Source organism: Cottoperca gobio, chromosome 12 (assembly GCF_900634415.1).
Source record: "Cottoperca gobio chromosome 12, fCotGob3.1, whole genome shotgun sequence".
Lineage (NCBI taxonomy): Eukaryota > Metazoa > Chordata > Actinopteri > Perciformes > Bovichtidae > Cottoperca > Cottoperca gobio.
Genome location: NC_041366.1, coordinates 9,513,693 through 9,526,681, shown reverse-complemented (window position 1 = coordinate 9,526,681; position 12,989 = coordinate 9,513,693). Strand labels below are relative to the sequence as shown.

The window sequence follows — 12,989 nt, the reverse complement described above, 5'->3', positions numbered from 1 at the left end:
TTACTCCTTTTGTTCGCCCTTTTCTCTTCCATTCCCCCTATCTGGTTTCATCTTTCCTCTCCATGTTCCCCCTCTCTATTGTCCTTTTTTGCTTCTCTTTCTTTCTCTCCCTTCTGTCTTTCATTTCTCTATGTTAGGTCAGAGATAGTAACAAAGATGCCGCTGGATTTTTGTCCTTTCTGCGGAAGTGCACCAAGTACGAGGACACACAGCATGTGCTGTGTAACCTCAACATAACCATGCCACCCTGTGTCAAGGTAAGGACCTGCTTGCAAGCGGCTCACCGCAAGCACACATACACAAACTTTTGTTCTTGAATTTCCCTAGACGTCCATCTGCTTGATGAGACAGAGGTCGCTGTGTGACATTCTCCGATTAAGATGTCAGTTTTTCTAGAAGGTATAACACAATAGCTACATTAGCTATTATGTCTTACTTACCAAGTGTGATGTCTGATGCGGGATTTCGTCAGCCATTACTTGCCACACCTGATTGGCTCAAGGACAGTAAGACTATACTGTATATTATACTTGTCTCTATTGGAAAAACCCATTTGGTAATGTGGCTTGTCCAATATTTGAAATGCTGAAGATTTGTCATAGGTTAGAGATGTGTACCATATCTATGTGTACAATATCTATGTGTACAATATCTATCCATCTTTGAGTTCAAATAACCTCAAAGGGTTTTGTTTTGTTTCTAAAATGAATGCCAGTACTGGTAATTTACAGTACATGTCCACTTTAACAAGGTGACTGTTAAAGTCAATTTCAGTCTTTCGAAATTCTTTGAAAAATAAATATTAAAACAGTATGCAGCATTGCTTTACCTATTTAACGCCTCCCCCTTATTTGGGTGGTTCACCTATATGAAAACAGATGGACTACTTTTTATCATTAGACCTTTACGATGAATTTAGAAATTTAGTTTCCAATGATTTATTACATTGTTGGCCTGACAGAATTCTTTAAAGGTAGGGAAATGCCATATTTCTAACGTTTCTCTTGTTTTACTCTGCTGTGCATTAAACCTGACAGGACTGTCTTTTTAGAAAATTACCACAATGACCAAAAATATGAAAGTAATCTATTGATATTCATATTACATGCTCATATTCCTGTAACTTTCCAATGTACCAGCAGTCAGCCGAAGCTTTCTGTGGTGCTAATGTCCTGCGGGCCAAACATTGGGCGTTAAAAGGTTAAGAAGTGCTTCATTAATTATGCTTCAGACAATAATTATAATTTAATTACAATGTGATTTTGTTATTTTTATTTATTTATTAGGTTGTTGGAAGTGAAGAGCGCAGGCGGACCTTAACCCCCCTCGCCCTGAGGGAACGCTACAGTGCACTGAACGAGCCTGGTGTGGGTGAGTCCTTCACTGCCTGACCTTCAGCCCTCTCCTGATTCATACACAGTGGAGACGGGCACTGAATGTTGCACCGCCCTTTACCCACAACCCTTTGCTTCCCACTCTGCCCTCTCTATTTTCTGTCTCGCGTGCACGCATGGCACAAAGACCGAACCTTGGATGCAATGCACTGCTCTACGGTATGCCCCAGAGTTCTTTGCAGTGCAGTTAGAGGAAAATCATATTGAATATGTGACCAAAAGATGAGCAGCCATCCCAAAATGGCACCATGGCACATGGCAAATTAGCCTTTTTGTTGGGTGTCGAGTGTCCTAGCTATAACAACAGATGAATGACTTCTGTGATTGGTTTGCATGGCGCTAGTGTCTCCACTGCGATTTCCAACGGCATGGCGGCAGATACTGTAAGCATTAGCACCGTAGCTTAGCACCGGGAATGGGCAGGACCTCGCAGTGGAGCTAGACAGAGGAGCCCTAATATTGATTGGCCTGTGGTAAATGAACAGAGTCAAGATGGCCGTTCTAGTTGGTCTAAACGTTGCTGATGGCGGGTGGTGGGTTGAAGAGAAAAGGCCTTTTCTGTCTATCACACAGCGCTGCTACATTGCACCTCAGTCCCTCTGTAATGATTACTGAATGCTACTTTGATTGGTGGGACTAGCACCTGAATGAACCCCAAATGATAACCTCCCCTGCCCATATGGTGTGTTAACCCTGAAGATTATTTGGACAAAAAAAACAATGTTGTGGGTATTGCTTATTTCCTTCAACAGAGCAATGCTTTTGTCGAGGTAAGTATTGCTATTAACAATTCTAATAGCAACTCAAGTCTTTTAGGACACAGAAGATTTATTTACCAAAATAATGAATAGCAACTGCAGTATTTGGACGGTCCAAAATTGATATTATCTGTCCACGAAGTCCCAAATTATAGTCACTTGAATATCAGCTGGACTGTTCAAATAAATTGTGACTTAGGTGTACTCTATTGATTTATTTATTTGAACTAGAGTCCGGGGTACAATCTCCTCAGTTCAGTAAATGTCCACTTATTTGTCTTGTTGACAGCATGGCAGCTGGTTTCTAAGGTGGCTGTTCTTTGTTCCGTTTTTTCATTTAAGCCACAGTGAACGCCATGGAGAGGACTGAGATCAAGATCAACATCATATCTGAACAGTTGGGTTTGAGCTGGGCAGGTTAGTCACTTAAAAGATCAAACGAGCTATGTATCTGCTGCATCTCTCTGTGTTTGTATGCATCTTCTCATCTACTTGACTGTCCATCTGTCAGAGTTGGCACGTGAGCTCCAGTTTGGTGTGGACGACATCAATAGGATCCGTGTGGAGAATCCTAACTCCCTGCTGGACCAAAGCTCTGCACTGCTCAACCTGTGGGCCAGCAGAGAAGGCAAGAGGGCCAAGAGTAAGTCCGACACTACTGTGTATCTTTTAGAAATTAGCTACTTCAATAATGTAGTATTCACATATCAGTACATGCCAACTCCCATAGAAAGGTTTGGTCTCATTCTGAACCGGAGCATCGGCAGATTAATTCCAGTGTTTCCCCTACCATTGTTTCACGGGGGGGGGGGGGCCCCCCCCAACAAAGCCCCGCACCCCCCTGAAATTCAAGGAGTTTTTTGTTTTTTTACATTCACAACTCACTTTTCACATTGAACAGGTGCTTTTTTATTAAATAAACTAAACGCTTATGTTATTTATTTAATTTATTCGTTTCAGTGTTTGTTGCTTTGCTTTGTGCATTCACATTCTCTCCGCTCTGTTTTGCGAAGGGCGGGGCTTCGCTCCCGACACACACACACACGCGCACACACCTACAGTCAGAGACAGAGCTCTGACTCTGGCTGTCTACAAGAGTAATGCTCTGTAACTTCCGATCATTCTTGACTTCCTTGTCCTCATGCACATACTTCCCCCATTTATCTCCCTCTCTTTGTCATCTGTCTCCCAACCCGCTCTATTTGATTTCCCTCAGTGGAGAGCCTCTACACTGCCCTGAAAAACATTGATCGTGCAGACATAGTAACATCTCTGGAGGGTCAGGCTCCACTGCTAGTGCCCGGTTCTTTAGAGGAAGGAGCCTGTCGACTCAGCGACCGCTGACTCCACCCTGCTGTCCCCCAGTGTCCTCAATGGTAAGACACACAAACACGTCAAATATCACACAAGACATGCAATATTTATGATCGTGATGGATCCTCACCAATGAACGGTGGATTACCCCACTACATTTAGACTTTAGCTAAATGTACTATGCTCTTTAACAAGTGTTTTCATCTTTCATTTATACTTATTACTTTGTTACTTTAAAGCTAATACATCACCAAGATTAGATCATTTCTTTCTTTTTCTATAGCAAGTTATGAATCCATTTGTTTTAAAGAATCGAAAGTTTTCCCCATTCAAGATATGTACGAACAAAGGCCAGAAGTTTATAAGATTAAATAACTATGGAATGAATACTCAGTATATTTATAGCGAGACTGATGTTAGGCTTGTTTGATTGTCCCATGAGGATCTGGAAACGATCAGAAATAGAAAGTTTAAAGGAATTTCCTGCTAAAACATCATTTGGAAGGAAAGTTAATCAGAGGATTAGTTACTTCAATTGCCAAGTACAGTATTTGGTGTGCTTGGTAATATTTGCAGAACAGTTATTCTACCCTTATTTCACAAAACTAATGTATTGTTCACAAGAGCCGGTACAGTCATCACTACTAAATCTTAGACAATTATTTTAGGCTCAATAAGGTGAGCTGTTGTTCTCATTAACTTTGAAAACCTCCCTGCTTCCCTTGAGTGTGGGTAACAGCCATTTTGCCTTGTTTCTGTTGCTCCACAAGAGGTCACGGACAAAAGGTCAGCACGCCTAGTGCGCAAGCCACGAGTTATTAGACCCCCGTTTTTCAGAAGGGGTAAGTTGAAGGGAAGTCGGGCTGCATGGTGGTTTGCTGCTCATGACATGACATGATGATGATGATGATGATGATTGATAAAGATCCTCAGATGATGTTTTTGAGGTCTGAGGAATGGTGTCATTCTCCCACCATGAACCCGGCCTTTTGCAGCATGCACTAACACCGCCTCTGTGCATTCCTCACTGGGCCACGAGTCATTTATTTTCAGTTAGTTTTTCACACCTCATACTTTAGCCCTGAACATGACGCTTTTTATTCTCCTTTCTTAATATGAGAAACGAAGATATCTCGCTATTGCTGTTACTGACAGGTGTAACATTAATGAACAAGCCAACGCTTATTATGGGTCATTTCTGATTTTCAAAAAAGGATGTTTGAGATTGCTTAGATTATATGTGTGTACGCGTGTCTGTGAGTGTGTGCACACATACATGTGTGTGTGTGTGCATACATGTGTGACTGGGATGGATACACTAGTCAAAAGTGGCGCTAGTACAAAGAGGATAGTGTGCTCTGGGCCGTCATACCTTGTTTCTATCTCTACCTCTTTCTTGTCTTTCCCTTTCTGTCCCCGAGAACAAGACAGAATTTCACTTCAGACTAAGCTTGATTGACAGCTGACATTGTAACTTAACTGCAATGTTTTAGCGGTCTCCAAATTGTGTCTTTCGCTCAGGGCACTCTCTCTCCGTCCTTCTTTCAGTCTGTCTCTGAACCTGTGACATGTCATATCTGCTGCCCAGCCGCCCTACTCCTTCTCCTCCCCTCTCCTGCTCTTCTTCCTCACAGCTCTTCCTTGTTCCGACCTCTGACCTCATATGACCTCATGTTGACCTCTGGGCCTCCTCCTTCTCTTGTCATCTTATTTTCCTGCGCTCCTCCCTCGTTCAGTCTAGCGGGGATCCTCTCCTCCTCCTCCTCTCTCAGTCCAGCTCTGTGTGTGTACTACAGTTTGTGCATGTGCATGCTGCATGCTTTCCTGTTACAGTGTGTGTGTGTGTGTGTGTGTGGGGAAAAAAAAGATCTTAAAATATGTTTTTACCCAGGTCTACTGTAGATGTGCTTGTGTCTGTACAGTGACTGCGACTTGTGAGTGAAGAGTTTCCTCAACAAAATAAAGTTTGCTGTTTGCTGTTTTTGATTCCAACATCTTGATGTGCATGGCATGCTTTCAATGTACAAAGTTTTCTTCACAGCGTAAAATGTTTTCTCTGTTAAATGGGTGTATTTCAGTCTTGTTTTTAATGCTTTATTAACCAACAAATGTGTTTTTTCTTTACCTCTAAAATAAATGGTGTGTTGTTTAATGCTACGCTGTAACATGATCAACTGCGTAGTACATAATGTTCAAGGTACAATGTTGCTGTGACAGGATGTCTTTCATTCATGGGCAAAATGACTAGCTGTAAACTATTCTCAGTGTTTGATTAATGGGACTCAAGTTATAGTTAGTGTGTACACCTTTATTATATTTATATATATATATATCCTTTTACTGAATATTTAACATAAGAATTGAATCTACATCCTGACATTTAAAGGGATAGTTTAGGATTTTTGAAGTGGGTTTGTATGAGGTACGTATCCATAGTCCGTGTATTATGTTTGGAGAAACAGACAGGAGTACGGGTACGGAAACTAAGCAATGTACTGCTGCGGACGGGGGCAGGAGCAACACGTATTTCAGCCACATAAATAAGGCCTACTTAAAACAAATCTGTCAATTATTATTATTATTATTTATTTATTTTAAAGATTATTTTCACCGCTTTACTATTTGCACACTTCAACTGATTGAATTTTATAGTTGGGCCTTTTCTTTAATACATTTTGCTGCTGCTCCTGTCCACAGCAGTACATTACTTTACTTCAGTGTTATTACTACTGTCTTTCCAACACTGGGAACCTCTTCTATTACACTGACTATGTACCTTATACAACTTCAAACAATCTGAACTATCCCTTTAATTAGATTTTCATAAACTACGTTTTGCCCAAGTGTGATGACGGACTCACTGTTAACATTGTCTGAATGTTATCTGCCAGCAGGGATATTGCATTGAGGTGTGTTTGTGTATTGGTTTGGGTGTGTGTGATGATTTCTGTACATTTGAGAAGTGTGTGTGTGTCCTCATCTACATGTTAATATGAGTGCAGTTTTGTGTGTGTGTGTTTGTGTGTGTGTGTGTCTACAGTGGTAAAATAAGTAGCGTGCTGTGCAGTTTGTTTGTTTGTTTTCTTATGCCATGACGATCTCTGTGGAGTTAATTTGTGCTTCACTACATCCTGTGCCTTTGACACCTGCGTGTGTGTGTGTTTAAATAGCAGGAGTGAAGGGAAAGGCTAACCCAGATTCATCTAACTCATTCTAACTCTCATTCTAACTCTCACTCATTCCTCCCTGTTCACCTCATTCTGACGCCACATCTCATCATCCTGGCCCTGTACCATCCCAGAAACACACACTTACTCACATTTTAGTCCATTAACACAAAAACTCTGAGAGACAATTACTTGTGCAGTAAAGAGGTATTTCACCCATTAATGCATATTTGTTTTACATATAATAGTTGTTATAGATTCTGTTCTATTTGCAACCATTTGAATTGCTGTTTTGATTTATCTGCAACATATCGGCATTGAATAATTTGACCTTCAAGCATTTCAAATCTGAGAATAGAAAATGTTTGTAATGGTCAGGTCAGGTAAGGGAGATTTTGCCATTTTGCTTCACTCAATAGTTTTCTTCCCATAGCTGGACCTTAATACTTACTGGAGATATATATATATATATATATATATATATATATATATATATATATATATACATGCATACCACTGGTTGTTTCTCTGAGGATATAGTTAATATGCTTAACTATCAGCTAGCGAAGCCTCTTACTTCCTGTTTCAGCAGCTACATCACGGCAGTTTCTATTCAGTAAATGATAAACATCCTTTTATATAAGTCATCATTTCTTGGTGAGCATTCTTTATGATTGTATTCTTAAGCCTTATCATTTTCCTTCACAACTATAATCAAAGTACATAAAGAGCTGTTTTTGAAATGAGCTGATAGTGAAAATAGCTACAGTCAATGTACTGTCTCAAAGGGACATATTGGTCATCAGACACCTGAGCTGTAATGAATTGATTCCTACAAACAAATCCCCTTCGCCTGCCGTCTGTCTGGACCTGGTTAAGAATCAGAATCCACTTATTGCCAAGTAGGTTTTCACATATAAGGAATTTGCTTTGGTGTTCTGGTCCATAAACAAGAAACATCAATATAGAATAAGAATAAATACAATAAAAAAAAAATCTTTTTTTAAATACAATTAGAAAATCTGAAATTATTGTATATTTTTTCAATTATATTATTTATAATTTCTTGTTTAATGTTTAAAAAGTAAGTGCTCACCAGATAGGGTAAGTTAGGTTAGATTAAGGTCAAGAAATACTAATTATGTTAGCTTTAATTACAATAAGCAATACTTTTAACAAGGTACATTAGTAGAAAAAACAAACTTGCTGTAAAACTGAGAGGATGTCATAAAACCATAAGGTTGTGCTCACGTTGTACCTCGGGTTGTTCTTTGAAAGCCACACTCGGCTTGATACACAAGGGGACATCACTACTTGGTGATTACTGAAATGTTCTACTCCAAAGTGGAGTAGGGCTCTGAGGCAAAAAGTGTGAACGCATCTAACTTTGATTTTGGGTGAAGTACTCCTTTACTGTTCAATTTCACGCAATCCCCAATCCAAACCGGTCACATGTACAAAGCTGAGGGAATTATTGTCTTCAAATATCACCAAAGAAAACACAGATTATTAAATGATAAGATTTATTCACAAAGCATTTCCAAAGTATATTTGTTTAAATACTGAATAGGTTTCAATATTTATATAGTTTAGTTTTAAATAGACATTTAACCATGTAATATGCTAAACTTAGATAATAAATGATTAATGAAAATTGCACTTAAATTATTCAAAGTGAACAAAAGAAAAAACACCAGCTGTGGAGAAAAAAACATCTTAAACATTGTTGAGATGATATCAAAACATCAAAAGACTGAACCTAAATGACATGATTAAACTCAGATACTAAACATGTTATATTATATGTACTATAATTAAAATGATATAACATGATATGGATCACATTATTAATATACCACACATTTGTTTTGCCCAGAATTGATATTATAAAGAAAAATAGAAAAATAATCACTGAATATAAAGTTTGTGTAGTTTGTGTGTGTGTGTGTACTTTAATAGTGTTGTTGCAATGAATGACTTCTTGGTATTGAACTCAAAGTAGAACAAAAATGTATTATAAATTGCTTATTATATTATTATATAAAAAGTGGTTAAATAATGTTTTTTTATCCCAACTGTAATTTATTAATTTACAATCAGTTCATCAATTAAGTCCTCTTAAATCTGAGGCTCAACACAATAACGCAGAAGAATACATGCTGCAACCAGGTGATTGATAATACGTTCTTTAAATGACCCTGTCTTTTTAGATTTAAATATAGACCAAGTTTTAATACTGTAATTTGCCTTCATTAACACAATCCATTACATTAAACTCTTATTAAAAACAATAGGTTTATCTAATGTGCGTGTACGTATGTAGTAGATTGTGTGTATGTCTGTACAATGGCCTTAATTTGGATGCTTGGGATGCAGACACATACAAATGCATGCCTCTGATAATGCAAGAGCAACTGTAACTTGCATTTCCCTCTGCAGAATCTGCAAGATGCTGCTGACTCCCAATCAGGAACATGTGACAAGGGTTGGAACGATAATATCTTTCGGTAGATGTTTTATTACAGCTTTGGTATTTGTATCACAGCTGCTGGGATATCGTAGAAAAATCTCTTCATCTAATCTGCTGTCTGGAATATTTTGTCAGACCTGGGAAAAGTATAGCAACCAGCCAGTCAAAACCAACAGTTACTAAAGAAGAACAAATTAAAAAAACATCTGTGATGGACAGATTTCAATTGTTCAGTACTTCCGTTAAATATTGTAATTGTATTATCGGCTGTATGTAAATGCAACCGCTTGTATGGACATGTTTTCTTATCAGCATCTTAATGAACTCAAGTTTTAATCAAGATACTAAAATCCAATTAGAAGACTTTTATCAGATTTTAGTAATGATCGTGCCAACCCCACAACTGATATGCTGTTTAACTTGAGACTCACCTTTTCTCGCTTATTAAGGAAGGAGTATGTTCTGCAGATTCACTTTCTTACGAGGTAGCAAACCAGAGCCCTGCACCATTCACCTCACAGACAATGGGTGATGCACCAAACCCCTTTGACCCTCACCTCACTCTTATTGCTGTGTCCCAATGACAATGACCTAAAGGTTTTTGGATCAAACCCACAAACATCAATTAGACAAATCAACATGAAACTGATTTCAGAGTGAAAGACAAGTATTGTTCTTGTAATCTACCTTTCAAACTGAAAGTATTGCAAAACATTCTGGCTGGGATTTCTAATGGAGGCTACGGAAGCCCTGAGAGGGAAAGACATTCTGGTCTAAATAGTTTTCTCTCCTGTGTCTATGATATAATATCAGGTGAAAAAAGGATCATTTTTCTAATTTCCATAATTGTTTTTTCATCTAAAACGAGTCGGGAAAAAGTTTATTCTTTTGCCAGGATCTTTTTTCTACGTTTGTTCGTTGTAATAGTAATTTCGGCCTCAAGACGCTTCAATGCACCACAACCTAAATAGAACTAAAAGCATTCATGTTTTCAGATTAGTGCCGATTAAAAATAAATTTCTTGCCAAAAATGAAGACATCACCAAAGAGTTACATAACCTGCTAACACACAATATGTGACTTGTGTTTAGAGTGCAACTACTATTATTTATACCATGGGGTATTGGTGCACTTCAGCCTCGTGTGGCAGAAATGAGTATTACAACCACTTAACACTTATTCTGTTTTTGCCAATGAAAGAAATTAGTAACTTTTTTTCCCCACCTGTCTCTTAGATGACAACCTTTTAAAGACAATTATCTTGTCAAAACTTTTTTTCACCTCAAGTCATTAACACAGGAGGGAAAACAATTGAGATCAGACTTAGAAAAAAGATTACTAGAATGTTTTCTTCTCAGGGCTTCCGTAGAGTCCGACTGCTGGTTCAATATATCTTGCTTTTCACACTTAATAAAACAGATTGAAGGATCTCAATCCTAAATTAGCGGCTTCATAAAGACTAGACTCTATTCTCTTTCTTGGTATATTGGGACAGGGCTGAGCCCCACTGTTTGCTCATAGGTTGGAAAAACAGTCGATCCACACACCCACCCCCACCCCCACCCCCAGCTATGCCTGCGTGGTGTTAGTCTTTCTCTTGTCTCGCCCCTGTCTTCCCTTAGGTTATGGGCTGGTGCAAGATGAGATGCTGTCCCCGGCCTCCATGCAGTACAGCTTGCCTTCCCCGCTAGGTGCAGAGCCCTACTGGCAAGAAGTCTCCAGCCTTGAGTGTGCCCCCATCGCCACCACCGAGGAAGACACCTTAATGGAGATGTCGGACGTTCAGGTGTGGCCAGCAGGGGTCAGCCCCTCATTGGTCACAGTGGAGGACTCGTCACTCGATGGCAGCAGTCGGGCTGACGACTCAGAGGGCGCCACACTCTCCCTTCCCTACAGCTTGGGTCGCCCGAGCAGTGGAGCCAGCGGAGCCAGTGGCTCCATCATGGAGCTGGAGGAAGAGGAGGAGGAGGATGAGGAGGAAGGGGAGGTTGAGGAGGAGGAGGCGCCACAGGAGCCAGCAACTGCACTGGCAGAATGGGACAGGGTGAGGGCCAGTGGCGCCGTGCCCAAGGTCAACCTAAACGGCCAGCTGGGAGGTCAGAGGTCGGATGGAAGGAGAGGGGAGGTCCTCGAAGCAGGAGGAGGAGCAAAAGGAGGAGGTGGAGATGTAGGGTTGGGTTCAGTGGAAGGGATTTCTGTTGTTGCAGGCCAGCAGGTGTATGCCCAGCGGTGTGAGATGTCGGGACTGAGTCGCGCTTCCGAGCACAATGGAGATAATCGGTACAGTAACTGTCGTCAAACTCACTACATTTGTGTGTTTTCCACTGTCTTTACTCAAAATAGCAACATATTTTTCTCTTTCTCTCTCGCTTTTTGATTTATTTGCACTTTGATCTCCAGGGTGGTTGGAGGGGGAGCATTTCAACCCTACTTACCAGACAAGGACTCCCTGCAGGGCTGGGTGGGCTCGGTGTCATCAGGACGTGACGCCAGCGTGCCAGGCTTGCGCGTGGCCCAGGAGGCTCTGCTGACTCCGGTTTGTGACACGGGTTACTCTCATGTGCTGCGTGGGCGCCTCCTGCAGGGCACGCAGCCCTTTGACAAGGGGCTAAGCTTCTCTCACCAGGAGGCGGGCCAACGTGCTTGGGAACAGGAGCAGAAGCAGGGCCAGGTCAGGTTACCGACCACACACCGCTTCCTGCACCTGAAGAGGGAACATCTTTGTCCATCCCTTTTATCTTTTTTAAATGATCAGATGGGAAGACAGTCATTCACATTGTTTGCTCACGACCATCAACTAATTTAGTCTCACTTAAGAAGTCAACAATCATCAAATGTTAATTGTTAAAGTCACAGAACCCGACCAGAATGATGTGTTGTGTGGTGCAACACATGGGAAATATCTGGCCATGTCCAATACTTTTTGGTTTTGTTTTACATTTCTGATTGCAAACAATTTATCGTCGTACAAATGTGAGTACTGTGAATTGCTGTTTATATGTCAATTGCATTTCTTTTTGTACAGAAAGAGGAGAAAGAGGACTATGCCCCTGAGGCGCAGTTAGTAGACGAACACGGACGCACGCTCGCCAGAAAGGTGAGTCAGTCGTGTTTTCATCGTTTACACTCAGTCACACATAGATACTGTTAACCCGAGCAGACAACTGTGAATCTGACACATAGGTTGGCACAACAAGTGGGAAATGACCAGTAGCCACGAAGCAAATGTTGGTTAGAAGCATTTTATCCCCATTAGCAGATTAGACAACAAACCCCACTATGATGCTGAGTTAATGATCATTCAAACTCTAAAAAGGGAAGAAATTAGACAAAACTACAACGACGTAGTTGCACAAAATGATTGTTAGTAGGAAAGTGAGACATTACCATCATCATGTCATCATTAGCAAAATGCTTGCACGTTTGTTGTTTGTATTTTGGGACTGCAGCGAGCCACATGGGGCTGGCCAGCTTCTTCTTCTCTGGTTACATGTATGTAGAGGCTTCAGCAGTTAACTGGTCCGAGTCTTGTTTCCTTCCCTCCTCCCTCCCCCCTTGCTCCAGGTGGGGGTGGATGTGAGAAAGGGCGCTCAGTCAGCTGCAGCGCACCAGTCTGCGGAGAGTTAAACACTGAAATACACATACTACCCAGTCCTCCAGGTACGGGACACACAACAAGCACTTGTGCATCCCAGTGCTTGGATAGAAGCCTGTACGGCAACTTATTGGACTTTGTTGGACTTTGTTGGAGCACAAAGCTCACATGCTGTTCTTTTCCATTTATGTTCAGAAATAGAATTTTGAGCATAAATGATTTCATTACATTTTTTTGGAAGGCCAAATTAATCTCGCCTGCGTTTAGTGTGTAAATGGTGTCTGTCTCTGT

The 12,989-nt window shown here is 40.6% G+C and overlaps 1 protein-coding gene across 1 annotated transcript in view; it reads left to right on the top strand.

Moving 5' to 3' along the window:
• Positions 1-12,737, top strand: part of LOC115016938 (ankyrin-1-like) — a 73,102-nt gene extending 60,365 nt beyond the window's left edge. Inside the window, 11 exon segments of the mRNA XM_029445064.1 lie at positions 138-257; positions 1,287-1,371; positions 2,495-2,569; positions 2,664-2,795; positions 3,369-3,481; positions 3,483-3,528; positions 10,726-11,383; positions 11,504-11,639; positions 12,129-12,200; positions 12,668-12,700; positions 12,702-12,737. Coding sequence (XP_029300924.1) covers positions 138-257; positions 1,287-1,371; positions 2,495-2,569; positions 2,664-2,795; positions 3,369-3,481; positions 3,483-3,528; positions 10,726-11,383; positions 11,504-11,639; positions 12,129-12,200; positions 12,668-12,700; positions 12,702-12,737 — 1,506 coding nt within the window.
• The last annotated feature ends 252 nt before the right edge of the window (positions 12,738-12,989 follow it).